Source organism: Leucoraja erinacea, chromosome 29 (genome assembly GCF_028641065.1).
Source record: "Leucoraja erinacea ecotype New England chromosome 29, Leri_hhj_1, whole genome shotgun sequence".
NCBI classification, from domain to species: domain Eukaryota; kingdom Metazoa; phylum Chordata; class Chondrichthyes; order Rajiformes; family Rajidae; genus Leucoraja; species Leucoraja erinaceus.
In genome coordinates this window covers 8,952,149-8,977,528 of record NC_073405.1, presented here as the reverse complement: position 1 = coordinate 8,977,528, position 25,380 = coordinate 8,952,149, and the positions used below count along the sequence as shown (strand labels likewise).

The 25,380-nt window shown below is 46.2% G+C and overlaps 1 protein-coding gene across 5 annotated transcripts in view; it reads right to left on the bottom strand.

The window, feature by feature from the left end:
- Positions 1-283: 283 nt before the first annotated feature.
- Positions 284-25,380, bottom strand: part of LOC129711122 (CUGBP Elav-like family member 4) — a 413,711-nt gene continuing 388,614 nt past the window's right edge. For all 5 annotated transcript variants that reach the window (XM_055658536.1, XM_055658535.1, XM_055658537.1 and 2 more), the window contains 7 exons: positions 9,032-9,179; positions 8,210-8,359; positions 6,982-7,044; positions 6,261-6,338; positions 4,676-4,819; positions 1,595-1,760; positions 284-918 (listed from right to left, as the gene is read on the bottom strand). In XM_055658536.1, coding sequence (XP_055514511.1) covers positions 1,633-1,760; positions 4,676-4,819; positions 6,261-6,338; positions 6,982-7,044; positions 8,210-8,359; positions 9,032-9,179 — 711 coding nt within the window. In that variant the 3' untranslated portion in view covers positions 284-918; positions 1,595-1,632. The remainder of the gene's footprint in view (positions 919-1,594; positions 1,761-4,675; positions 4,820-6,260; positions 6,339-6,981; positions 7,045-8,209; positions 8,360-9,031; positions 9,180-25,380) is intronic.

Sequence of the window (25,380 nt, the reverse complement as noted above, 5' to 3'; positions counted from 1 at the left end):
TCTCCCTTTGAAAGCAACCTCTTCAGAAGTATAAGGAGCAGAATATCTATATGTATAATATTTTCGGTCACATTTGCATGCAGTACTATTACATCTCCTAAGAAGGACATGAGGTGTTAAGGTACAATTTAGCCTTTGTTTTCTTCTTAAAACTAACCCCTGGAAACTTTCCACTATATTTTGCTCCTTGTTTAAATTTCCAAGTATATAATACTATTCTAAGATCACTGAAGCATTGATTTTTTTTTTTTCGTTTAAAACAGTTTAGCTCTTATTTTTCCCCTCCCCCCCCCCCCCCCCCCCCCCCCCAGGTTTCAACTCTCAAGATAAGATAAGGAAAGCTGAATTTGTATATCACATATACAGGCCCCCGATAATAAATTAAAAAAAAAATCTGTTTGGTCCATTTGGTCCCTGAATATCTAAGAGCTAAAGTCTCATTACGTTCCACGGTACCGTTTCAATCACGTGGATTCACACGGGTCGCACGCACACACTTATACTCACACTGCTCATGCACTCGCGCGCTCACACACGCGCGCACACACACACACACGCACACACACACACGCACACACACAACCACAAGAACCCGCAGCCATGGCAACCGTCGCCTAGGAGACCTGGCTGGGTGCTTGATGACACAACTACTGCGCCATAGCAGCTTCCCCTGCAACCTTTAAGACAGCTGCCCTTCCCTACGTCGAATTACATCACATCTTCACCATGTGTGTGTTGTTGCTATTTGTAAGATCGATTGAGCCTTCTAGAGTAGCTGCGATGAATTTTCACATTTTCAGGGTTCCTTAAAATGTTTCCTCGAAGTTTGCGTCCCCATTATCTCTCCCTCTCCGCCCTCGGTATCTCAGAAACAGCCGTCTCAAGAGGTACTTGCTCTTATTCCTCTCCGTCTCTGCCCTGGTGGGGGGGGAGGAAAGCATTGTAGATCAATCACTGTTGCTGATTTGATGCATGTCTGGTTTTGCTATATCTGACCCGAGGCCGGAGGCCGCAAAGCAACTGGTGAAGAAATAAAAGGCACACAGTGCCAGGGTGACTCAGCGGGTCAGGCAGCAACTGTGGGAGGGCGTGGATAGGTAATGTACCAAAGATAGACACTAAGTGCTGGAGTAACTCAGCGGGTCAGGCAGCATCACTGGAGAACATGGATGGGTGTCATTTTGGGTTGGGACCCTTCTTCAGACTGATGTGGTGGAGGGAGAAGGGGATGAAAGCCAGCAGAGAGAAGGGGCAAAGCAATCTGTGCTGACCTCCCCACTGCTAAACGGAACTGAAGACATATCCGTCTATTAAATTAAGGCTCCAGCATGGTGGCGCAGCGGTAGAGTTGCTGCCTTACAGCACCAAAAACCCGGGTTCGATCCTGACTATGGGTGCAATCTGTACGGAGTTTGTAAGTTCTCCTTGTGACCGCGTGGGTTTTCTCCGGGCGCTCTGGTTTCCTCCCACAGTCCAAAGACGTGCAGGTTTGTACGTTAATTGGCTCGGTTGTAATTGTAAAATTGTCCCTAGTGTGTGCAGGGTAGTGTTAATGTGGGGGGATTACAAAAAAACTGAAAACTGAAGGGCTTACCTAGAAAATCAGAAATTCATGCCCTGAATCACAGCCGGTCAGTATGGGCGACTGGTATCCTTTGGTCTCTTTAGTTGGACTTTTAACCTCTTCATGCCAATCTGGAAACCATTCATGGCCTGGATAGCAGCCTGGGCACTCGTGGGGTTATCAAAACTCACAAAACCTTCAAAAGCAAAGCAGAAGAGAAACAAAGTTAACAAGTTATACTCCTGTGTAGACCAATCGTTTCGCTGAACACCTCCACTCAGTCCGCCTTAACCTACCTGATCTCCCGGTTGCTCAGCACTTCTACTCCCCCTCCCATTCCCAATCTGACCTTTCTGTGGGCCTGGGTCTCCTCCATTGTCAGAGTGAGGCCCAGAGCAAATTGGAGGAACAGCATCGCATATTTCACTTGAGTAGCTTACACCCGAGCGGTATAAACATTGACTTCTCTAACTTCAAATAGCCCTTGCTTTCCCTCTCTCTCCATCCCCTCCATCTTCCCCATTCTCCTACCAGTCTTACTGTCTCCGACTACATTCTATCTCTGACCCGCCCACTCCACTAACATCAGTCTGAAGAAGGGTCTTGTCCCCCAAATGTTACCCATTCCTTCTCTCCAGCCTGTCCTGCTGAGTTACTGCAGCGTTTTGTGTCTGCCTTCGATTTAAACCAGCATCTGCAGTTCTTTCCTAAACAAAGTTACCAATCTGTGCAAGAGGCCATGTCGCAAAACAAACTGCCCGCCCCCGCTCCCGCTCGCACACTAATCCCACCCAACGCAGCCATTTCTGTTCCTGAAAGATCATAAGTTCAAGGAACAGAATTAGACCTTTCAGCCCATCAAGTCCACTACGCCATTCAATCATGGCTCATCAAACTTTCCCTCTCAACCCCATTCTTCTGCCTTCTCCCCATAACCCCTGACACCCATACTGATCAAGAATCTGCGAATCTTCACTTTAAGACTATCCATTGACTTGGTCTTCACAGCCATCCATGGCAATGAATTCCACAGGTCCACCACCCTCTGGCTAAGGAAATTCCTCCTCATCTCCTTAATAAAGGTACGTCCAATAATTCCAAAGCTATGGCCTCTGGTCCTAGACTGCCCCACTAGTGGAAACATCATCTCCACATCCACTCTTTCCAGGCCAAAGGACTTGGTTGCTCTCTCCACCGTGCCCCACCCAACCCTTGCAGAATGAAGGCAGCGGGGACTTTCAAGCATTTCCCGATGGGTGTTGTGGACATCATAGATAAACACCTGACGTTTATCTAGATAAACACCAACCTGCTTCCCATCAGCCGAGGAGACTAAATGAGAAGCAGCAGATCAGGGGTTCCTTCTGTTGATTAGGGGAGTGCGTTTGGAAGGGGAGGGGAGGTGGGGGGCGGGGGGCGAGGAGGAGACTAGGTACGAATGCAGAGTTCTGCCTGGTAGATGTTCATCAGAGAAAGCCTCTGAGCCCTGTTTCTCTCTGGGCCACTTGGTGGCGCTGGAGTCCACTGTGGAGCACAGCACTGTTGGGCTGAGCCAAGGAGGGGTGGCATGGTTCGGGTGGGAGAGGCAGTGGAGGCAACGCGATGGGAACCAAGTTGGGATCATTTCCACAACTGTACTCTGTGGCACCAAGTAAAATAAATTACTCAGGGATCTGAGATGAATCATATCATTATTTTTTTATTTTGAAACAACAGTAAACAGCAGCGGAAGATCACGAGAACTCTTGAGCCGACTCTGCCATAAAAACATGGCTGATCCTGGACCTCAAATCTAATTCCTCATCTATTGATCGAAGGCATACAGCATGGAAACAGGCCCTTCGGCCCAACGAGTCCGTGCCAACCAGTGATCACCGCACATTAACACTATCCCACACACACTGGGGACAATTTACAATCATACCAAGTGTACAAGCCCAAGCCAATGAACCGACAAACCTGTGCGCCTTTGAGGTGTGGGAGGAAACCGAAGATCTCGGAGAATACCCATGCGGTCATGGGGAGAACGTACAAATTCTGTACAGACAGCACCCGTAGTTAGGATCGAATCGTCTATTGTCTATTGAACCCGGGTCTCTGCCGCTGTGAGGCAGCAACTCTACCGCTGCGCCACCGTGCCGCCCCAGTGCATTATCCCATTGCGAAAGCGTATTATGTCTGGTTGATAACTGAAGCAGTTTGTGCAAGTAGGTTAACTCCAGTCGGATATATTCCTGGAGGTTTTAGCATCTAAACCTCTTTGCTCATACAATCCCCCCTTCGATTCCATCTCAGTTTAGTTTATTGTCACATGTACCGAGATACAGTGAATAGCTTTTGTTGCGTGCTAACCAGCCTCCAGCTGCACAAATGACGGAGTGGAGTAGGGGAAACCATTGGGGCTTCCAGGTATTTTTGTTCCATGATCTATTGCACCTTGCCCAACAATTGTTCCAGATCGCAGGCCCTCGCCTAACCTCCACTCTGCATTTGAAGACTTTTCCCAATCTCACTCTTTACTTTGACTTTACAATTTACAGTTACAGACAGGCCCTTCGGCCCACCCTGTCCGTGCCAACCAACGGTCACCCCGTACACTAGTTCAAACCCTACAACACCCTAGGATCAATTTACAGAAGCCAATTAACCTACAAACCCGCACATATTTTGAGAGCGGGAGGAAAGCAGAGCACCCGGAGAAACCCTACACGGTCACAGGGAGAACGTACAAACTCTGTGCAGGCAGCACACGTAGACAGGATTGAACCCGGGTCTCTGGCGCTGTACCGCTGCGCCACCGTGCTGCCCATTACATGAACTCATGAAACTGGCAAAATCACCTTGGATGTGCCCACCTTCCATGCTTTACACATTTGCCCCTAAAAGGTCCCTTTAAAGGCACACACAAACCACAGCAGGCTGATGCTTTGCACTCATCAGCAACACACTCCAATGTCCCTATGTTCATAAGTGATAGGAGCAGAATTTGGCCATTCAGCCCATTCAAGTCTACTCCGCCATTCACAATCATGGCTGGTCTATCTCTCCCTCTTACACCCACACTCCTGCCTTCTCCCCATAATCCCCGACACCCGTACTGATCAAACTCACCAAAGCATTTGCTCTGATTAGTGGCACGGTCCATGAAAACCTTCGACGAGATGACGGACCCGAACGGCAGAAACATCTGCATGAGCTCACTGTCTCCAAACTCCTGCGGGAGGTGGTAAATGAAAAGGTTGCAGCCTTCCGGTCCTGGATGTGAAAGATAATTAAACAAGGTTGAGTAGGTGGCGACTATTCCTTGGAGCGCAGAAGGATGAGGGTTGATCTTATAGAGGGGTGTATAAAATCATGAGAGGAATAGATCGGGTAGATGCACAGAGTCTCTTGCCCAGAGTAGGTGAATCGAGGACCAGAGGACATACAGTAGGTTTAAGGTGAAGGTGAAAAGATTTAATAGGAACCTGAGGGGTAACTTTTTCACACAAAGGGCAGTTGGGGGGGGGGGGGGGGGGGGGGGGGGGGGGGTGTATGGAACAAGCTGCCGGAGGAGGTAATTAAGGCTGGGACTATTCCAACATTTAAGAAACAGTTAGACAGGTACATGGCTAGGACAGGTTTGGAGGGATATGGACCAAAGGCAGGCAGGTGGGACTGGTGTAGCTGGGACATGTGGGTCAGTGTGGGCTAGTTGGGCCGAAGGGCCTGTTTTCACTCAGTGACTCTAAAAAGCAAAAGAAAAGAGAGATCAGCAAGGATGAGTATCGACAACTTTGGTGGGTGGAGGACAACCAAGGTGAAGGTGGAGGACAAGGCTGTTTGCAGGGTAAATGCCACGCACTGTAAACGTATCTCAAAGGAATTCAAACTTAGCAACCGAGGGAGGAACAGTTCGGGGCGGGATGTCAATGAGATTTCAAAGCGTATTAGGTCGTGTCGGCAAATGACCCAACACATACATGACTTTTACCCAGGAGAATGATCAGCACAAGTGAAAAGAGCATTGAAGCAAATGTTAGAAGGTGCATCAAGTGTCAGTCACAAGCTTGCTGGCTTCAAAGGGCAAATTATGGATTAGATGGAGGGACTTCAGTGGTGGCGATGGAGTAGAAAATGGAAGCTTCAGTTCCAATAGGAGTGTTGACATAAGTGACTTCAGCCACTGAATCTATCTATGGCAGAGATGGGAAGATTCTTGATTAGTACGGGTGTCAGGGGTTATGGGGAGAAGGCAGGAGAATGGGGTTGGGAGGGAGAGGTAGATCAGCCATGATTGAATGGCATGGTGTAGATTTGATTGGCCGAATGGTTTAATACTGCTCCTGTCACCTATGATAAGTAGGCATAACAAGCTGGAGTAACTCAGCATCTTGGGACAGAAGGAATGGGTAACGTTTCGGGTCAACACCCTTCTTCAGTCTCAGACAGTGTGAAGAAGGGTCTCGAGTCGAAACGTCACCAATTCCTTCTCCCCAGAGTTGCTGCCTGTCCCCGCTGTATTGCTCCAGCACCTTTGTGTCTATCTTCGGTTTTAACCAGCATCTGCAGTTCCTTCCTGCACTTAGATGGGCTTCAAAGGCGGAGCGCAGTGGGATTTCAGCGTGGGGTTAGAGTTTGCCCATTTGAGAGACGCTGAGGAGGCCCAGAACCAGAGAGGGCATTGTTACCACGGAGAGTTGTAGGTTGAACGCACCTTCTCTTTGTTGTGTTACGACAGGCGGTGGCTGAGGAAATGCTTGACTGATCTGGGCGATCGCTGTTGGGTACATGGCTACGCATAAAATCACAAGAGAATCAAACAGTAAATTAGGCCGATGAATTGAGATTCACCCATTCATGCTCATCCCCGAGGGACATTACATAACCATTGACGTGTACATGTTAGGAAAAAGACACAAAATGGAGAGCTTTCAAACTTTGCGTTTTTATGACTGTTGGCAGATCAATTTCCCGCCTGGGATAAATAACCTTCTAATGTATCGTGTTGTATCTGCAGTTCCCTCCTCCACATGGACCCAATTGTATTCTTCCAATGTAACCCCCATGCAACTATACAGTCCTGTTGTGACTCTCTTCCACTTAATCTCATTGTAAGTGTATTTTATAATAAGTGCACAGAGCTGTACTGCTTGGAATTAGACCATTCGGCCCACTTTGTCCATGCCGACCAAAATGTCAATTATTCCTACCTTTTTTTGCAATTTGGTTGCGTTCTTAATTAGGCCCTCGCTCCCCCCCCCCCCCCCCCCCCCCCCCCCCCCCTCTCTCCCTCTCTCTCTCTCTCTCCCTCTCCCACACATTGAATAAAATAGCTTTTCGTACATTCAAGGTTCTTCGCCTCATGCAAGTAAACAGTATTGCAAACACAGAGTGAGCTTACAGAAATATATTTATAACAAATATATGCACAATACCTGTGTACTGCTGGACCCCTGTGAAAGCCTGCTGCAAGGCGTCAGCTGCAGAAGGACTTTGAGCTGAGTTGAGAAGGGAAGGAAGGACAACGGGATGGCGAGATGGAGATATACGGCGCAGAGACGAGAAAGATTATAGACGTTGAGGTGGCAAGCGGAAATGATGGTGAGAGGATGAAATGTCACAAGTTACAGGAGGCGAGAGACAGGAGCAATAGGGGGACAAAAACAATGGAGAACAAAGTGTGGGGCAGCAGGAAAGGTGACCGAAGAGATGGAGAGAAGGTGGGAGAGACGAGATGGAAGAGGGCGACAATGAAAAGGAGGGCAGCAAGTTAGATTGAAGAATAGGGGCAACAATAACGGGAGTGTGAGTGGAAGGGATGAACGAAAGGTAAGAAATAATGAAGCAAAGGAGATAAGAGATGGAGTGAAAGTGGGGAAAAGGGAAATGAGAAAAAGGACAAACCCAAAAAATGGAATTAAAATCAAGAATGAAGGACACAAAATGGAGAGAGAATGAAAATAATCCACACAAGAAGCAAAAAAACAAACCACAGTAAGCAAAGATTTTTGAACAGGAGAAATTTGATAAAAGGCAAGAATCACCGGTAAAGTGATGAATGTCACGCACGTGCAAAGAGAGGGAAAGCAAGGGAAGGGATTGGAGGATCAATGTAAATGAAAGAAGAAGGGAAGAAAAATGGAGGAAATAGAAAGAAAAAAAAGTTACTGTACAATTCTGATGGTCCCTTTGATTTATCTGCCAACAATAGTGTTTAGACAAAGCCTGATTTAATGAGAATCTTTCACATAGACACATGGTGCCTGAAGAAGGGTCTCGACCCGAAACGTCACCCATTCCTTCTCTCCAGAGATGCTGCCTGTCCCGCTGAGTTACTCCAGGCTTTTGTATCTAAATCTTTGGTTTAAACCACCATCTGCAGTTCCTTCCTACACATTTTTGATTGACGTATCTGATATTCATTTTAAGCTATGCCACATAGCTGCTCGATACATTTGTGTCACATGATACCATGCATGGAAGCTACATGTAGTTAATGCCTACTATGTTCTGTTGTGCTGAAGCAAAGCAAGAATTTCATTGCCCTGTCAGGGACACATGACAATAAACTCTCTTGAATCTTTAATCTTGAATCTACATTACTGCACAAATGTGGTCGCAGACTCGGGTTGGCAGTGATGCCCTGGTGTGGATGGCACGTACCTGGGTATGGGTGAATTCCATTGGTGTAGACAGCCTCGACGGCAGGGTGCCCGTTATGCTGGGCAGAGAGCCCGGTGTAGCCGTTCACCCCGATCGGAGACACAATGCTGGGAACGGTGGGAGCTGCGATTCCCGGAGGAGAGGACAACCCTGAAAGACATAAAAAGCGTGACATCTCTCAAGGATTTATTTACCTTTCGAAGGTGTGCTTCACCAGTACCTTCCAACTCTTAACCCGACTGGACATACTCCTGAAAAATTGGGCACATTATCTTCCCATCCCCCAACCACTTTGCCCGGTCAAGCATCCTTGTTTCCCGAAGCCCCGCGCCTCGTCTTTAACCAAAAAGACAAAATATGTTCAAACAAAATGGGAAAAGAACGCACAACTCCTTTCTAATTGTCCCGTGCGGTTTTTCCTCCTGGTTTTGCTGGCAGCTTTTTTGTCCCGTCTTTCATTCCCAAACTGCACGATGTCAGAACAGGCGAGGACAAGTGCAGCAAAGTCCTGTGGAACAATGCCCCTCTCCAGTTCCCCGCCCTCAGTATGACCAATGTGTCTCACCATTGGCTTGGTATCCAAGTACAGCTGCCATAGTTGCAGGTACATCCCCATCGCAAGGATTGGAGCAGATGGAGAAGATGGTGGTTCACTACCATCGCCTAAGGTCAGATGTGTTCACCCTGAAGTGTCTGAAGAAGGGTCTCGACCTGAAACGTTACCCATTCCTTCCCTCCAGAGATGCTGCCTGTCCCGCAGAGTGTCAACACGTGACAGCAAACTGAACTGATGGATTGCGAGGAAGGAAAGTGAGGTCTCACCTGATGTGGGCGTGAGGGGCGCTGCTGCCAGCCCGTTCAGGTTGATGGCTGCCATGTGGTGCATCTGTGCCGTGGGGAAGGCAGCGGTGGGGTTTAGGTACCCGGTGTGTGTGGTGGCTGCCATGATCGCTGCTTGTTGCTGCATCAGCTGTGGAAGCAGATGGTGCAGGCACATTATATACGTATTTATTTATTAATATAATATAATATAATATATACTATAATATAATATAACATTATATGATGTTATATTATAAATAATAATAGCAATCATTGTTACCTTCATTCTTGTTTTTAATTCAATTTTTTGGGTTTGTCCTTTTTCTCATTTCCCTTTTTCCCCACTTTCACTCCATCTCTTATCTTCCCTATCGTTCTCCCTCTATTACCTGTCGTTGCTTCATTACCTAATATTATTATTATTATTAAGGTAACAATAATTATTTTTATTGTTTATAATATAATAAATATAATATAATATAATATAATAATATATTATTTAATATACTATTAATATAGTTATTATGTATTATTAATATAACAACAACGATAATAATAATAATAATAATAATAATAATAATAATAATAATAATAATAATAATAATAATAATAATAATAATAATATCACTATAGTTTTAGTTTTAGTTTAGTTTAGAGACTGTGTGGAAACAGGCCCTTTGGACCGAGTCCGCGCCAACCAGCGATCCCCGCACACCAACACCACCCTCACACACTAGAAACAATTTACATTTATACCAAGCCAATTAACTTACAGACCTGTACATCTTTGGCGTGTGGAAGGAAACTAAAGATCTCGGAGAAAACCCACACAAGTCACGGTAAGAACATAGAAACTCCGTACAGACAAGCACCCGAAGTCAGGATCGAACCCAGGTCTCTGGTGCTGTAAGGCAGCAACTCTACTGCTGTGCCACCATGCAGCCCTTATTATTATTATTATTATTATTATTATTATTATTATTATTATTATTATTATTATTATTACTATAACAATAAACCATCCTGTATTTCCTTATCATAACATTGTCTGCTTTGATCTGTCATTTTCACACCTTACCCTTCCATATCTCTAGACTCACACTCCCTGGACCCTCAGTCTGAAGAAGGTTCTCGACCCAAAACGTCACCCATTCCTTCTCTCCTGAGATGCTGCCGGTCCCGCTGAGGTATTCCATCAGTCTGTGTCTATCTTTGAGGTAAACCAGCATCTGCAGTTCCTACCTAAACGTCACCTCCTCCATGCTGACCTTTCATTGAAAGCGGTGCACAGCGGAACTGCACAGTGGCGCAGCGGTAGAGTTGCTGCCTTACAGCGCCAGAAACCCGGGTTCGATCGTGACTATGGGTGCAGTTTATACGGTGTTTGCACGTTCTCCCTGTGACCGCATGGGTTGTCTGCGAGTGCACCAGTTTCCTCCCACGCTCAAAGACGTGTATGCTTGTCCAAATTGGCTTCTGTAAATTGCCCCTAGTGTGTAGGATAGAACTAGTGTATGGGTGATCATTGATTGGTGTAGACTCGGTGGGCCACAGGGCCTGTTTCCATGCTGTATCTCAAAAACTAAAAAATGACAACAAAAAAACTGAAACCAAAGCAGCCACATGCAGAATCTTACCAAAGGAAACTGCTCCAAATTGTGGTGCAAATTAGTCCATAATTTAATCCCACCACTTGTCCTGCACTGCTTCCCATTAGTCTTACAACAATGATAGACAAAAGTGCTGGAGAAACTCAGCGGGTGCAGCAGCATCTATGGAGCGAACGAAATAGGCAACGTTTCGGCCCGAAACGTTGCCTATTTCCTTCGCTCCATAGATGCTGCTGCACCCGCTGAGTTTCTCCAGCAATTTTGTCTACCTTCGATTTTCCAGCATCTGCAGTTCCATCTTAAAGTCTTACAACAATACTCATTTGACATCCCTTAACCAGACTGTGTTGAATTTGGCAAGTGCAAAAGCAGTAGTTATGTGACTGAGTATTTTTGCATAGGGGGAGGTCAAAAAACAGATGAAGAATTGGGAAATGTTCTGCCTCCACCACTACCCACAGCAGCAAGTCCCAGGCACTCACCACCCTCTGTGTTAAACTTTGTGTAGGGAGGATGCTGGTTTAAACCGTAGACAGGCACAAAGATCTGGAGTAACTCAGCGGGTCAGGCAGCATCGCTGGAGAAAAGGAATAGGTGACGTTTCGGGTCGGGACCCTTCTTCAGGTCAGCCTGACTGGCTGACTTGCTCCAACATTTTGTGTCTACCTTCCTGGAAATCTCATCTCTCCCACCCTAAAGCTATATCCTCTAGTACTTGATTTCTCCATCCTGGGAGAAAAGTTCTGACTGTCTATGCTATGTATACTTCTTGTAATTTTATATACTTCTATCGGGTCTCCACACGACCTTCCAGAGCAAACAATTGAATTGAATTGAATTGAATTGAATTTCCTGAATTGTCTTGTGAGTGTATTGGCTTTTGCAAATGTCACAGAGCAATCATTTTCAGAGCATGCATCAATTCAATTCAAGAGTGCCCAACCTCTGCCTGCACCTAAACCCACTAATGCAGGCATCACTCTGCACCCTTTACAAATCCTACACATCCTTCCTATATTGCGGCTACCAGTTCTACACGCAATACTCCAAATGCAGTGCAGCCTTCCATTGCATGCGGAAAGAGAAACAGAATTCATTTTTCAAATCAACGACATTAGGCAGAGGAAGGTATTACGAAGGGTCTTTGACCTGAAACGTTAACTAAATTTCTTGGTTTTGCTTTCCGCAGATGTGGACTAAATTATGGAGTGCTTCCAGTGTTTTCTGCTTTGTTTTGGATTTTGCATGTTTTTTTGAATCTCGTGAGATGTAAATGCATTTGACAGGCATCACATTGCCTATGGGCTCCTGAACTGGCTCATTGGCTGATTTATTACTATCTTTGTGATTTACGTTACACGGTCATTAACTTTGAGTCAAATGATAGAGTGCGCCTCACCTATGTGAAGCGCAAGGTGTCATTAGACAGAAATCATCACTCTTTTTCCTGCTGATGCATGCTCTGAAAATTATTGCTCTGTGACATTTGCAAAAGCCAATACACTCACATGAGAACGTTCCTTAGTTAATCAGGTGTACTTTCTTTTTCTCCCTTACAACCTACAGATATCCACAGCCCACTCCGATTTGCGCTTGGCTTATTCGGCCATTTCAATCAATGGTTCACAGCCGACTAGACTGTTTCAGGTCTGGCCTCACACATCGGCCAGAGCAGAAGTCCGTTAGTTCAGTTTAGTTTTAATATTATCACATGTATAGTATATGGTGTATAAAGATTTTTGTTGCGTGCTATCCTGTCACCAAAAAGACTACACATTAATACAGTCATATGCAATGAATGCTGCATGGTGGTGCAGTGGTAAAGCTACTGCCTCACTGTGCCAGAGGCCCGGGTTCGATCCTGACTATGGGAGCTTGTCTGTACGGAGTTTGTACGTTCTCCCCGTGACCTGCGTGGGTTTTCGCCGAGATCTTCAATTTCCTCCCACACTCCAGAGACATACAGGTTTGTAGGTTAATTGGCTTGGTATAAATGTGTAAATGTAAAATTGTCCCTAGTGTGCATAGGATAGTGTTAATGTGCGGGAATCGCTAGTCGGTGCGACTCGTTGGACTGAAGTGCCTATTTCTTTAAAGCACTGTGTATTTAAACTAAACTGAACTAAACTAAACAAGCAAGCCGTCCACTGTGTACAGGTGCAGGATAAAGGGTATAACATTTATTGCAAGATAAACTCCAGTGAAGTCCAATTAAAAATAGTTCGAAGGTCTCCAATGAGGTAAATGATAATAGGTCAGGACAGGACTCTAGCTGGTGACAGGACAGTTCAGATGTCTGATAACAGCTGGGAAGAAACTGTCCCTGAAACCGGAGGCATGCGTAAGACAAAGGAACAGACCACCCTTAACTATGCATTGTCATTCAAAAAGATCACAATTAATCCTATACCTCAGCTCCACATTCCCATACCAACCTATATCCCTTGATTCTCTTAATATCTAATGACCTAATGGTCACTGACATAAATATCCTCTCCCACTGAGCCTTCAAGCTCATTAAGGAGAGAATTCCATAGACGTCAATGTTGGAAAAAGCTCAGAGAAGATTTACAATGATCTTGCCAGGACCCGAAGGACTGAGCTATAGAGAGAGGCTGGGCAGGCTAGGACTTGATTTAATGTAATCATGGCTAATCATCCACAATCAGTACCCCTTTCCTGCCTTATCACCATATCCCCTGTCTCCGCTATCTTTCAGAGCTCTATCTAACTCTCTCTTGAAAGCATCCAGAGAATTGGCCTCCACTGCCTTCTGAGACTTTAAAAGACTCCTGAGAAGATACATGGATAGAAAAGGTTTAGACAGATATGGGCCAAATGCGGGCAAATGGGATTAGCATAGATGGTGCATTTTGGTCAGCATTGGCGAGTTGGGCCGAAGGGCCTGTTTCCCTGCTGTATGACTCTGCAACTCTCTGATCCCTCTTAAATTTGACTCTTCAACCTCTGGTTCTCGACCACACATCCGGGGGAGGTATCTACTCCACTTCTAACCTGCCTATACCTGCAAGCCGTAAACTCTCTGAATGAGGTTCAAAGCCGGCAACTCTGAAGTAGGGAAAGAAAAGGAATATTTCACAAAGAGCCTTGAAAATGGAAAAGGATTCAGCTGGACGGATTCAAGAGCTAACATATTCATCCACACACAGGAAAACCACTCCTGTAACCCGAATTACAATCTTACTTGTCACTGACCAACTGGGGACAAAAGATAGATGACGCTGTCTGAATTTCCTTTATCCAAAACTCCAAGGTTAAAGTAACACACATTAAAAAAAACACTTCCTCACCACCAAACATACTTTTTTTTTGCTCTTTGCAACTTTTTTCCACTATAGATCTTACCGACGTACTTTTGTTCAAATATGTTTTCCCACTATTGTATTGGTAAAAACAGTGGAGTAATTTCAGATTTCAATAAAAAGCTGGGGCAATAGTGTTCTTTGGAATGGATCAAGACTTGATTACCCATTTAGAAAGGCCCTAAACATGTAACAGCCTTTGAATGCACTTGTGTCAACAGCACTGAAGGGAATGTGGCAGCCAATTTGTCCACAGCAGCTCTCTCAAAAAGGTAAGACTCAAGGTGCTGGAGTAATCCAGTGGGTCAGGCAGCATCCCTGAAGAAGGGATGAATCCTGACTACGGGTACTGTCTGTACAGAGTTTGTACGTTCCCTCCGTGACCTGCGTGGGTTTTCACTGGGTGCTCCGGTTTTCTCCCAAACTCTAAAGACGTGCAGGCTTGTAAGTTCTTTGGCTTCGGTAAAAATTGTAAATTGTCGCTAGTGTTTCAGATAATGCTAGTGTTTGTGGATCGCTGGTCGGCGTGGACTCGGTGGACCGTTCAGACTGACCCACCCAGTCCCTTCCAGTCTGGACAAGGGTCTCGACCCGAAACATCACCCATTCCTTCTCTCCAGAGATGCAGCTTGTCCCGCTGAGATACTCCAGCATCTTGTGGCTATCTTCGGTGGAAACCAGAATCTGCATTTGTCTTCCTGCAAGTTTAATTTGAGAAATCCGCTCCTGAGATCAGGGGGTTTCAGTTTTGAGTTACTGCCTCTAGTGAAAGCCTTCGAGTTTGAAATACCCTAGGTTCAAATTAGACCCAATTTCGAATCCCCCGGCGACACATGCTGGCATTGCTGCAAGTGAATAATGCGCCTGCCCATGGCGGCCTACATGCATCTGCTCACACCACACATAAATAGCACCAATGCAACTCCTGCACAGATGGTTGGCAGATGGCAATAGCATTGGTGGTATGCAGCCAATGTTAAGATTGGGCGACTTTGCCCAGACTCCAGCAGGAACACTATCTCACCATTTGGCTTTGTCGGTAGGTTGAGCCTGTTCTGCTTTGTACGAAGGATTTTGTTTTGCAATGCTTTCAAGATATCTTCCTCCCCTTTATACACAGCACTGTATGTGTCAAGGATTGCTGGGTAGTTGATAACTGGAGTGTGCTGTGTGACTGATTAATGGCTCTTTGACAATGGTAAAAGGTATTTTCTTAACTATCCTCTCCATTTTCAAATCCCTTGATCTTAATGGCTCTCTTCACTCAGTGCCTCACCCCATTTCTTCCACGTAGGAAAACACATTAAATGCCACTGTTTTGTATTCACATCAGCATGAATCCCATGGGCTGGATGCCCACTTAAATGCAACTTCCCTGCGGCTTTGCTAGTGAATGAAACATTTTTCCCTCATGTTACGCATAATTGGCCAGGTCATAATACCCATAATTGGGCATACTCTGCCCAAGACCCCAAGTCTTGTATTCATGGGAGGTGGTCTTGGAGGGGAGGATGCTCTTCAAACTGCGGAGAATCTTGGACAATACAGCTCACCCTCCTCCAGAACAAGGGGTCACAGTTTAAGGATAAGGGGGAAATCTTTTAGGACCGAGATGAGGAAAACATTTTTCACACAGAGAGTGGTGAATCTCTGGAATTCTCTGCCACAGAAGGTAGTCGAGGCCAGTTCATTGGCTATATTTAAGAGGGAGTTAGATGTGGCCCTTGTGGCTAAAGGGATCAGGGGTTATGGAGAGAAGGCAGGTACAGGATACTAACCATATAACCATGTAACTATATAACAATTACAGCACGGAAACAGGCCATCTCTGCCCTACAAGTCCATGCCAAACAATTATTTTCCCTTAGTCCCACCTGCCTGCACTCATACTGTTGGATGATCAGCCATGATCCTATTGAATGGCGGTGCAGGCTCGAAGGGCCGAATGGCCTACTCCTGCATCTATTTTCTATGTTTCTATGTTTCTATGACACGCTGGTCAACCTGAGGAGCGCCTTCAGCTACCAACTGCTGTATAAGATGCAGTGCAGAACGCCACGGGAGATAGTTTTTCCCTGTGACTATCAAACTGTACATCTCTTCCCCCTTCTGTCATGGGGTAGACTGACTCCCCCCCCCCCCCCCCCCCCCCCCCCCCCCTCCCCAATCTTTGCACACCCCCAATCCTTCCCACTCGTCACTTTGTTTTCATGTTTCCTGTATCTCGTTGCGTTTTATGACTGTTGGCGGATCAATTTCCCTCCTGGGATAAATAAAGTTCTATCGTATCGTGTCGTAAGTCTTGGCTGTCATGGACGCAACCCAGTCCATCACACAAACAGCCTCAACCAATCTTCTCCACCTGTGCTTCACGCTGCCTCAGGAAAAGCAGCAACATAATCACGGATCACACTCGCCCCCGGTCATTCTCTCCTCCCCCATCAGACAGAAGATACAAAATCTTTGGAAACGCGCGCCACCGGATTCAAGAAGAGCGTCTTCCCCACTGTTATCATCAGACTCTTTAATGGATTTCTCATATACTAATGCCCCTGTCCCACTTAGGAAACCTGAACAGAAACCTCCCTCTGGAGACTTTGCGCCTCACCCAAGGTTTCCGTGCGGTTCCTGGAGGTTCCCGGAGGTTTTTGTCAGTCTCCCTACCTGCTTCCACTGCCTGCAACCTCCGGCAACCACCTGCAACCTCCGGGAACCGCGCGGAAACCTTGGGTGGGGCGCAAAGTCTCCAGAGGTTTCCGTTCAGGTTTCCTAAGTGGGACAGGGGCATAAAAAAGGATGCATGCCGAATCTTCCAATCTACCTTGCTGCTGTCATCACATTTATTTTATTTACATGCGCTTTCTCTGTAGCTGTAACACCATATTTTTCACCCTGTTTATTTGTTCCTTTGTACTATCCGATGTCGTTTAGTATGGCACGATTTGCCCAGGCTGCACACGAAACTACGTTTTTCACCGTATCTCAGTAACATGACAAATAATAGTAATATTATTACTATTAATTAATTACTAATATTAATATTAAACCAATAATAGTAATTGCGATTAATTAACGACCTCTTGTGACATTTAAGGATCCTTATCAACTTGTTTATTTAAAGAAGGAACTAGATGCTGGAAAATCGAAGGTAGACAAAAATGCTGGAGAAACTCAGCGGGTGCAGCAGCATCTATGGAGCGAAGGAAATAGACAACGTTTCGGGACGAAACGTTGCCTATTTCCTTCACTCCATAGATGCTGCTGCACCCGCTGAGTTTCTCCAACTTGTTTAGTTGTTCAGTTACTAGTTATTTCGTAACTGACGAGCATAGATTTAGGGTTGGTACAAATCGCCATTTTGTATTTACTACCTGAAGACTGAAGCCTGAAGACTGCAACAACCAGGTTCAGGAATAGCTACTACCCCACAGCCATCAGGCTATTAAACCTGGCTCGGACAAAACTCTGATTATCAATAACCAATCATCTGTTATTTGCACCTCATCATTTTATTTATTCATGTGTGTATATATTTATATTATAGTATATGGACACATTGATCTGTTTTGTAGTCGATGCCTACCATCTGTGCATTAATTGCCTCATATTGTGTTTTGAATTGTATTCTGTCTTTACTTTGTGTACTAGTCATGTCTCTACTATTTATTTCATTCCCCTTACATGTTTTTCCTCTACCTACCTGCTAAATTTTTGTAAGGTGTCCTTGAGACTCTTGAAAGGCGCCCATAAATAAAATGTATTATTATTATTATTACTATGTTCTGTGTGCTGAAGCGAAGCAAGAATTTCATTGTCCTAACAGGGACACATGACAATAAACTCACTTGAACTTGAACTTGAACTACCTGTGTTAGGTTATTATTACTGAGGAAATACATTGTGATCAGGTCCTGTTCAATTGGTGACATTATAAATGAAGTATGAAGATGATGCTGCTTTAAGTTAACTTGGACATTGACTTCACCAACAGCATTCTCCAGTGCACATAGAACATAGAACTGTACAGCACCAGAGCAGGCCCTTCGGCCCACAAGGACTGAGATGAACATGATGCTGAGACAAACTCTTATCTGCCTGCATGTGATTCATATCCCTCCATTCCCTGCACATCCATGTGCCTATCTAATGCCACTCAATCACCACTCTTGCATCTGCCTCCACCAACACCCCCTGGCAACGTGTTCCAGGCACCCAGAGTAGAAATGACTCAGTATTTCCAATGTCTGTGGCAGAGTGGCACAGCGGTAGAGTTGCTGCCTTACGGAGCCAGAGAGCCGGGTTCGATCCTGACTATGGGTGCTGTCACTGTGGAGTTTGTGCGTTCTCCCTGTGACCGTGTGGGTTTTCTCCGGGTGCTCCGGTTTCCCTCCACATTCCAAAGACGTGCATGTTTGTAGGTTAATTGGCTTCTGTAACTTGTCCCCAGTATTTAGGATAGAACTAGTGCACAGGTGGTCGGCGTGGGATCGATGGGCTGAAGGGCCCATTTCCATGCTGTGTGTTGGAACCAAACTAAACTAAGCTAGGTTATCAAACTCATAAAGTGGCCAGGGGTGAATTTATCCAAATAACTTATATGGAACTATTTTCACTGCATTTTCTGGAAAATGCATCTCTATTAGGGGAAGGTTTTATTACTTCTCTGTCCAGAACACTTTAAATAAGAATGTTTTCAATGTGAATTAATGCTGTTATCTTAGAGTGCTTGGTTCTGCTGTGTCATATGCTCTCCCCTGCATTCAGCTCGCTGGTTGCTGCAGAATTGTCAATAATTAGCCCATTGATGGCTTTTACGTATCTAATCTTCCAATACACTGCCTCACCCTCTCGAGGTGCTGAATCTTGATTCAAGACAGTTTGTTGTTGGAAGAAACTGCAGATGCTGGTTTAAGCCAAAGATAGACACATAAATGCTGGAGTAACTCAGCGGCACCTGCAGCATCTCTGGATAGATGGAATGGGTGACGTTTTGGGTCGAAACCCTTCTTCAGACTGAATCAGGGGAGAGGGAGATACGGAGATAAGGAAATGCAAGGTGTGAAAACAGGACAAAGGGGATGGAAATCAAGGAAAATGTAGAGTAGATCATTGTTCTATCTAGTTTCATGGAATCCAAGACGGGTTTCATGGATTCCAAAGATTTCAGTTGTGTGAGTTGTCCTTTTCACACCTGAAACTGAAGTTTTTTAAATATTTCTAAACTAAACTACTCAGAATAGAAAAATATACACAAAACAAAAACTGTGCAAAAACTCTTCAGACACTCCATGTACAATCAACAGCGTCATGCACAGTAGTTTTGAAACCTATCTTTAAACAAACGTCCCTTAAGGGCCTGTCCCACTTATGCGACCTTGGCTCGCAAATTACGCAACCTCGTGGTCACGTGGGGGCCGGTCCCACTTAGAAGCGCGGAGGGGTATGGAGTTGTGCGGGGCTGGTCCCGACATCACGCGGGGTTCGAAATTCTTGCAGTGACCAGAATCTTTGCGCGCCAACGGTCTATCGGTCTGCGTACGCACGCAGGCGCATTGCGGTCGTACGCAGCGTCTTGATGTCGTATGCAGCGTCTTGACGGCGTCCGCAGCGTCTTGATGGCGTATGCCTAGCGCGTGGCATTGCGTGATGACGTCACCGCCCGACGCCGAGGCGATGCCCAAATTCAGTCGGCCCACCTCCTACCCAGCTGCTTTGTAAGCATGACATCACGCGCGAACTTAGCGCGAACTCCACTTCCGGTTGGTCGCGCCAAACGCACGCAATCGCATGCAAGTGGGACAGGCCCTTTACACCTCGTGTGGCCTTCCCTTCCCTTCTTTAAAGGGTGTCCCCACTGGATTCTGCCCCTCAATGGCCAGCAGCGGAAAGACTCTAGGCTATGTTCCTCCCCCCACAGAGTCTTGGGGTTGGCTGCACCGAGCTTCAGTGCGTCCCTCAGCACGTACTCCTACAGTCTGGAATGGGCCAGTTGGCAACAAACCTTGACGGGCATCTCGCTGTGCTGGGAGACCAACAAGCTTCGGACAGACATGAGAGAATCTTTCACCGAGTTGATGATCTTCTAGCAGCACTTAACGTCAGTCTCTGAATGTGTCCCTGGGGACAGACAGGTATTGACCAGCGGGTAGATTCATAGCTTGATCCTACCCTCACCCAGCCACTAGTAATTCCCTTCTGGTTCAGTGGATGGCCATTATGTCTCTTGTGTAAAGGGTTCTAGGTTCAAGTCTCATCGACAGACACAAAATATACAGCTGCGGTAAGCAGTTGAGAAAAAAAATTGTATTTTGTCCGAAACAGAAAGAAAATTTGAATATAGGAAAGAGAATATCTCACTGCAATTATTGAGGAGTGTATAGTTGTGGTGTAGAAGTAAGGAACTACACATGTTAGTTTACAAAAAAAAGACACAAAATGCTGGAGTGATTCAGTGGGTCAGGCAGCAACTCTGGAAAACGTAGATAGGTCACGTTTCGAGTCGGGACCCTTCTTCAGACTGGCCTGAAACATCACTGATCAACCTCCTATTCTCAAACAAGATACAAAATGCTGGAGTAACTCAGCGGGACAGGGAGCATGTCTGGATAGAAGGAATTGGTGACGTTTCGGGTCGACTTCTTCAGACTGTCAGGGATAGAGGGAGTCCGAAGAAGGGTCTCGACCCACAACATCACCCCTTACCTCTATCCAGAGAATGCTGCCTGTCCCGCTGAGTTACTCCAGCATTTTGAATCTATCTTTGGTGGGAACTAGCGTCTGCAGTTCCTTCCTACACATCGTATTCTGAAGCTATGCCCACCGGTTCAAGAATCCCCACAAGGGAACTATCCTCTCAGCACTGAACCTGCCAAGCCCTCTCAGAATCTGATGTGCTTCAAGTTCGGAATACAGACTCTGGTATCCAGAGCACGGCACATGCACACCCCTTGCGTTGCCCTTTAGACTTCAGATCAACACCAGGAGAAAGTAACAGGAAACTAGATTAATCCCGCAACACCAAACAAAAAACGCGATAAAGAGTCGGCAAGAACAAAGGCTCAGTGGAAAAACTTTGAAGATAGATCAAACACCCAACGATGAAACACGTCAACCACAGATAGGAAAATATCTCTGCTTGTTAATGAGGGATTAGTTCACAACTCGTAGGAATAGAAAACATTCTTTGGAAATCACAATCCAACAGCAACAAAGGAAGCATTTAGATTCCAGAGAATTTTCATTCTTCATTGCTGTAAGCCAATTATTTCCCAGCTAAAACTCTGCATTTGCAATACAGGAACTGGCTGGTCAGCTCAGTTAGTAGACTCCGATACACGCAGGGATGGAGTTGCTGCCTTACAGTGCCGGAGACCCGGGTTCGATCCTGTTTATGGGTGCTGTCTGTGCAGAGTTTGTACCTTCTACTGTGACCACGTGGGTTTTCTCTGGGAGCTCCGGTTTCCTAACACACTCCAAAGACGTACAGGTTTGTAGGTTAATTGGCATCGGTAAATATTGTAAATTGTCCCTAGTGGGTAGGGTAGTGCTACGGTTCAGAGGTCGCTGGTCGGTGTGGGCCGCAGGGCTGTTTATGCGCTGTATCACTGAGTGTCCCGGTGGGCGACACGACTCACGTCGCTGCAGCCTCTGCAGTCCGTTTGTCTTTTTGTTCTTTTTTGTCCCGTTTTAATGTAGTTTTTTTTATTATTTTTTTGATGGGGTATGTGTGTGTGTGTGTTGTGTGTGTGTGTGTGTGTGTGTGTTGTGTGTGTGTGTGTGTGTGTGTGTGTGTGTGTGTGTGTGTGTGTGTTGTTTGGGGTGTGTGTGTGTGTGTGTGTGTGTGTGTGTGTGTGGGGGGGGGGGACTTTTAAAATCTTTCCCCTGCACGGAGAACCTGACCTTTTCCCTGTCGGGTCTCCGTTGTCGTTGGGGCTGCAACGTGGAGCGGCCTCCAGCAGGAACGTCCTGGGGCTCCAGTCACGGAGCTGCGGAGCTACTCACCATCACGGAGCTGGCCGAGTCCGGAGCGGGAGGAGCGGTGGTGGCGCGCTGCTGTGACCCGACCCCCGGAGATTCGGAGTCTTACCGCAGGTCTGGCAGAGTAATATCGGGAGCCCGCGGGTCCCTGGTGGGAGACCGCTTTTCGGGGCTTCCGCAACGGCGACTTATCCTGCCCGAGTCGCGAGGTCGAGGAGTACCTGGAGCGGGGCCTTACATCACCGCCCGGCGCGCCTTCAACGGCTGCGGGACTTTGCTAGAGCCCGCCGGAGGCTCCAACAACAAGACCCGCAGCGCGGCCTTGCATCTCCCGGCGTGGCTTTAATGGCCGCGGGACAATTGCCATCGCCCGCCGGGGGCTTTGACTCTGACATCGGGAGGGGAATGGGGAGTGCAGGGGAGAGATACGTTTTTTTGCCTTCCATCACAGCGAGGAGGAGATGCGCTGTGATGGATGTTTGTGTAAATTGTGTTGTGTCTTGGGTCTTTTTTTTCATGTGTGTATGACTGCAGAAACAACACTTCATTTGAGCCTCTATGAGGTTCAAGTGACAAATAAATTGTATTGTGTATATTGTGTATTGTGTGTAACTAAATCTAAAGTAAACTTATGGTCCACACAAGAGCCTCCTTCCATCTTATATCAAGCTACTTCAATATATACTTTAGGTTTCGGTTCAGGGTTATTATTGTCACGTACAATGGGAAGGTTTGTTTTCCGTGCTATCCAATCCAATCAGAATAATATACGTAAATGGAATCAAGCCAAACTCAAGTACCATAGGTAAAGCCAAGGATAGATACAGAAAATAGTTCTCAGCATTGTAGTGTATCAGTTCCAGAGACAACACCCTGGCCACTCTCTCATCTCCCCTCTCCCATCGGGTAAAAGTACAGAAGTGTAAAAACGCACACCTCCAGATTCAGGGACAGTTTATTCCCAGCTATAATCAGGCAACTGAACCATTCTACCAACAACTAGAGTGCGGTCCTGAGCATCTCTGGAGAGAATGAATGGGTGACGTTTCAGATCGAGACCCTTCTTCAGTCTGAAGAAGGGTCTCGACCCGGAACGTCACCCATTCCTTCTCTCCAGAGATGCTGCCTGTCCCACTGAGTTACTCCACCTCCTGTGTCTATCATCGGTTTACACCAGCATCTGCAATTGCTTCCCACACAGTTCCAGAGACAAGTTCCAATGTCCGCAATGGGACAGAGGTGAATCGGACAGTCTCCCAGCTTATGGAAGGACTATTCAGAAGTCTGATAAAAGAGGGGAAGAAGTTGTTCCCAAGTCTGCTTGTGTGTGCTATCAAGCTTCAGTATCTTCTACTCGATGGGATATGTACAGACTTTTAGACATGGATAGGAACGGTTTAGATGGATATGGGCTGAACGTGCGGGAGTGACTTTGTGTCCATGTTCTTCAGTGATGCTGCCTGACCTGCTGAGTTACTCTGGTAGTTTGAGTTCTGTGCCAGATTCCAGCATCTGCAATGCGTTGTGTCTCTTTGCACAGATGCTGCCTCACCTTCAAAGTGTTCCCAACATTGATTTATTTATCCAGAGGAGCAACTAAACTCCACTGATGGTCCACTATCTTCATCTCAGTGTTTCCATTGGAAGGAACCTCAAGATGGCAATGGGTCCCTGTGCTCCGATTCCCTGATAGCCTGGTAACAGAGAGATCTGACTACAGCTTCCCCCGGATTGGTCCCAAAGGAGGACCTGCTGTCATCTGATACAATCATCAACCTCCCTTCCATTGACTCCATCCACACTTCACGCTGCCTTGGCAGGGCCACCAGCATAATCAAGGACCAGTCTCACCCTGGCCACTCTCTCATCTCCCCTCTCCCCTCTCCCATCGGGCAAAAAAGTACAGAAGTGTGAAAACGCACACCTCCAGATCCAGGGAGAGTTCCTTCCCAGCTATTATCAGGCAACTGTACCATTCTACCAACAACTAGAGAACAGCCCTGAGCTACTATCTACCTCATTGTAGACTATCTTCGATCGGACTTTATATTGCACAAAACTATATTCACCTTAGTCCAGCCATCGTGTATCTGTGCACTTTGGATTGCTCGATTGTAATCGTGTATTGTCTTTCCACTTACTGGTTAGCACATAACAACAGCTTTTCCTGTACTTCTGCACTCGTGACAATAATGTAAACTCAACACTTCTAAATCTCTTTTTTAACCTATAAATCTCGCACCGTTTATCATTGTTATAAAGCTGCGAAATATATTCTGCACTTTGCATCTTTCCCTTCACTCTACTTATTGTACTTGAGTTTAGCTTTAATGTATCTATGTACGGTATTACCTGATCTGATTAGATAGCTTGCAAAAGTTTTTCAATGTACCTCGGTACACATGACAATAATAAACCTGGCTTTTACAAAATCCAGATCTATGCTTTACACAAACAGCCAATGAAATGTATGCAAATATATGCAAGAAGAACCCTTTTGTCTTCAGAATGTTCAGAGCTATTGTACGGCTAATTAATTATCTTGGAATGTAGCCAGGGTTACTGGAGGAGTCTCTTGACCCAGGCCTGTTGCCTGGATTAGTATCGTTTTCCCATGCTTTTCCCTGGGCCTATCTTGCCTTAATGAGAAGTGCCAGATGCGGTGGCACGTTGGCGCAGTGGTGGAGTTGATGCCTCACAGTGCCAGAGACCCGGGTTCGATCCTGGCTGTGGGTACTATCTGTACGGAGTTTGTACGTTCCCTCCGTGACCTGCATGGGTTTTCACTGGGTGCTCCGGTTTCCTCCCACACTCTAAAGACGTGCAGGTTTGTAGGTTCATTGGCTTCAGTTAAAAAAATATATAATTGTCCCCCTAGTGTGTAGGATAGTGCTAGTGTGCGGGGTGATCGCTGCACGGCGCAGACTCGGTGTGGTCGAAAGGGCTTGTTTCTGTGCTGTATCTCTAAAGTATTTCTAACATAAGGACCAGTGTGTGCTGGAAAGAGGTAGATCATCCAATGATGCACAGAGAAAGCAGTCCTTGCAAAGCCATAAATCCTGTGACTAATTTATTTTGCCCATCCTCCTCCCACCTCAACACCCCCCCCACATGGCAGGTTACAATCCCGAGCGGGCGGCATGGTGGCGCAGCGGTAGAGTTGCTGCCTTGCAGCGCCAGAGACCCGGGTTTGATCCTGACTACGGCCGCTGTATGTACGGAGTTTGTACGTTCTCCCCTGTAACTGTGTGGGCTTTCCCCGGGTGCTCTGGTTTCCTCCCACTCTCCAAAGGTTTGTAGGTTAATTGACTTTGGTAAAGATTGTAAATTATCCCTGGAGCGTAGGGACACTGCTAGTGAACGGGGATCGCTGGTCGGCGCGGACTTGGTGGGCCGATCGGCTGTATCTCTAAACCAAACTAAACTAAAATGAGGTCTT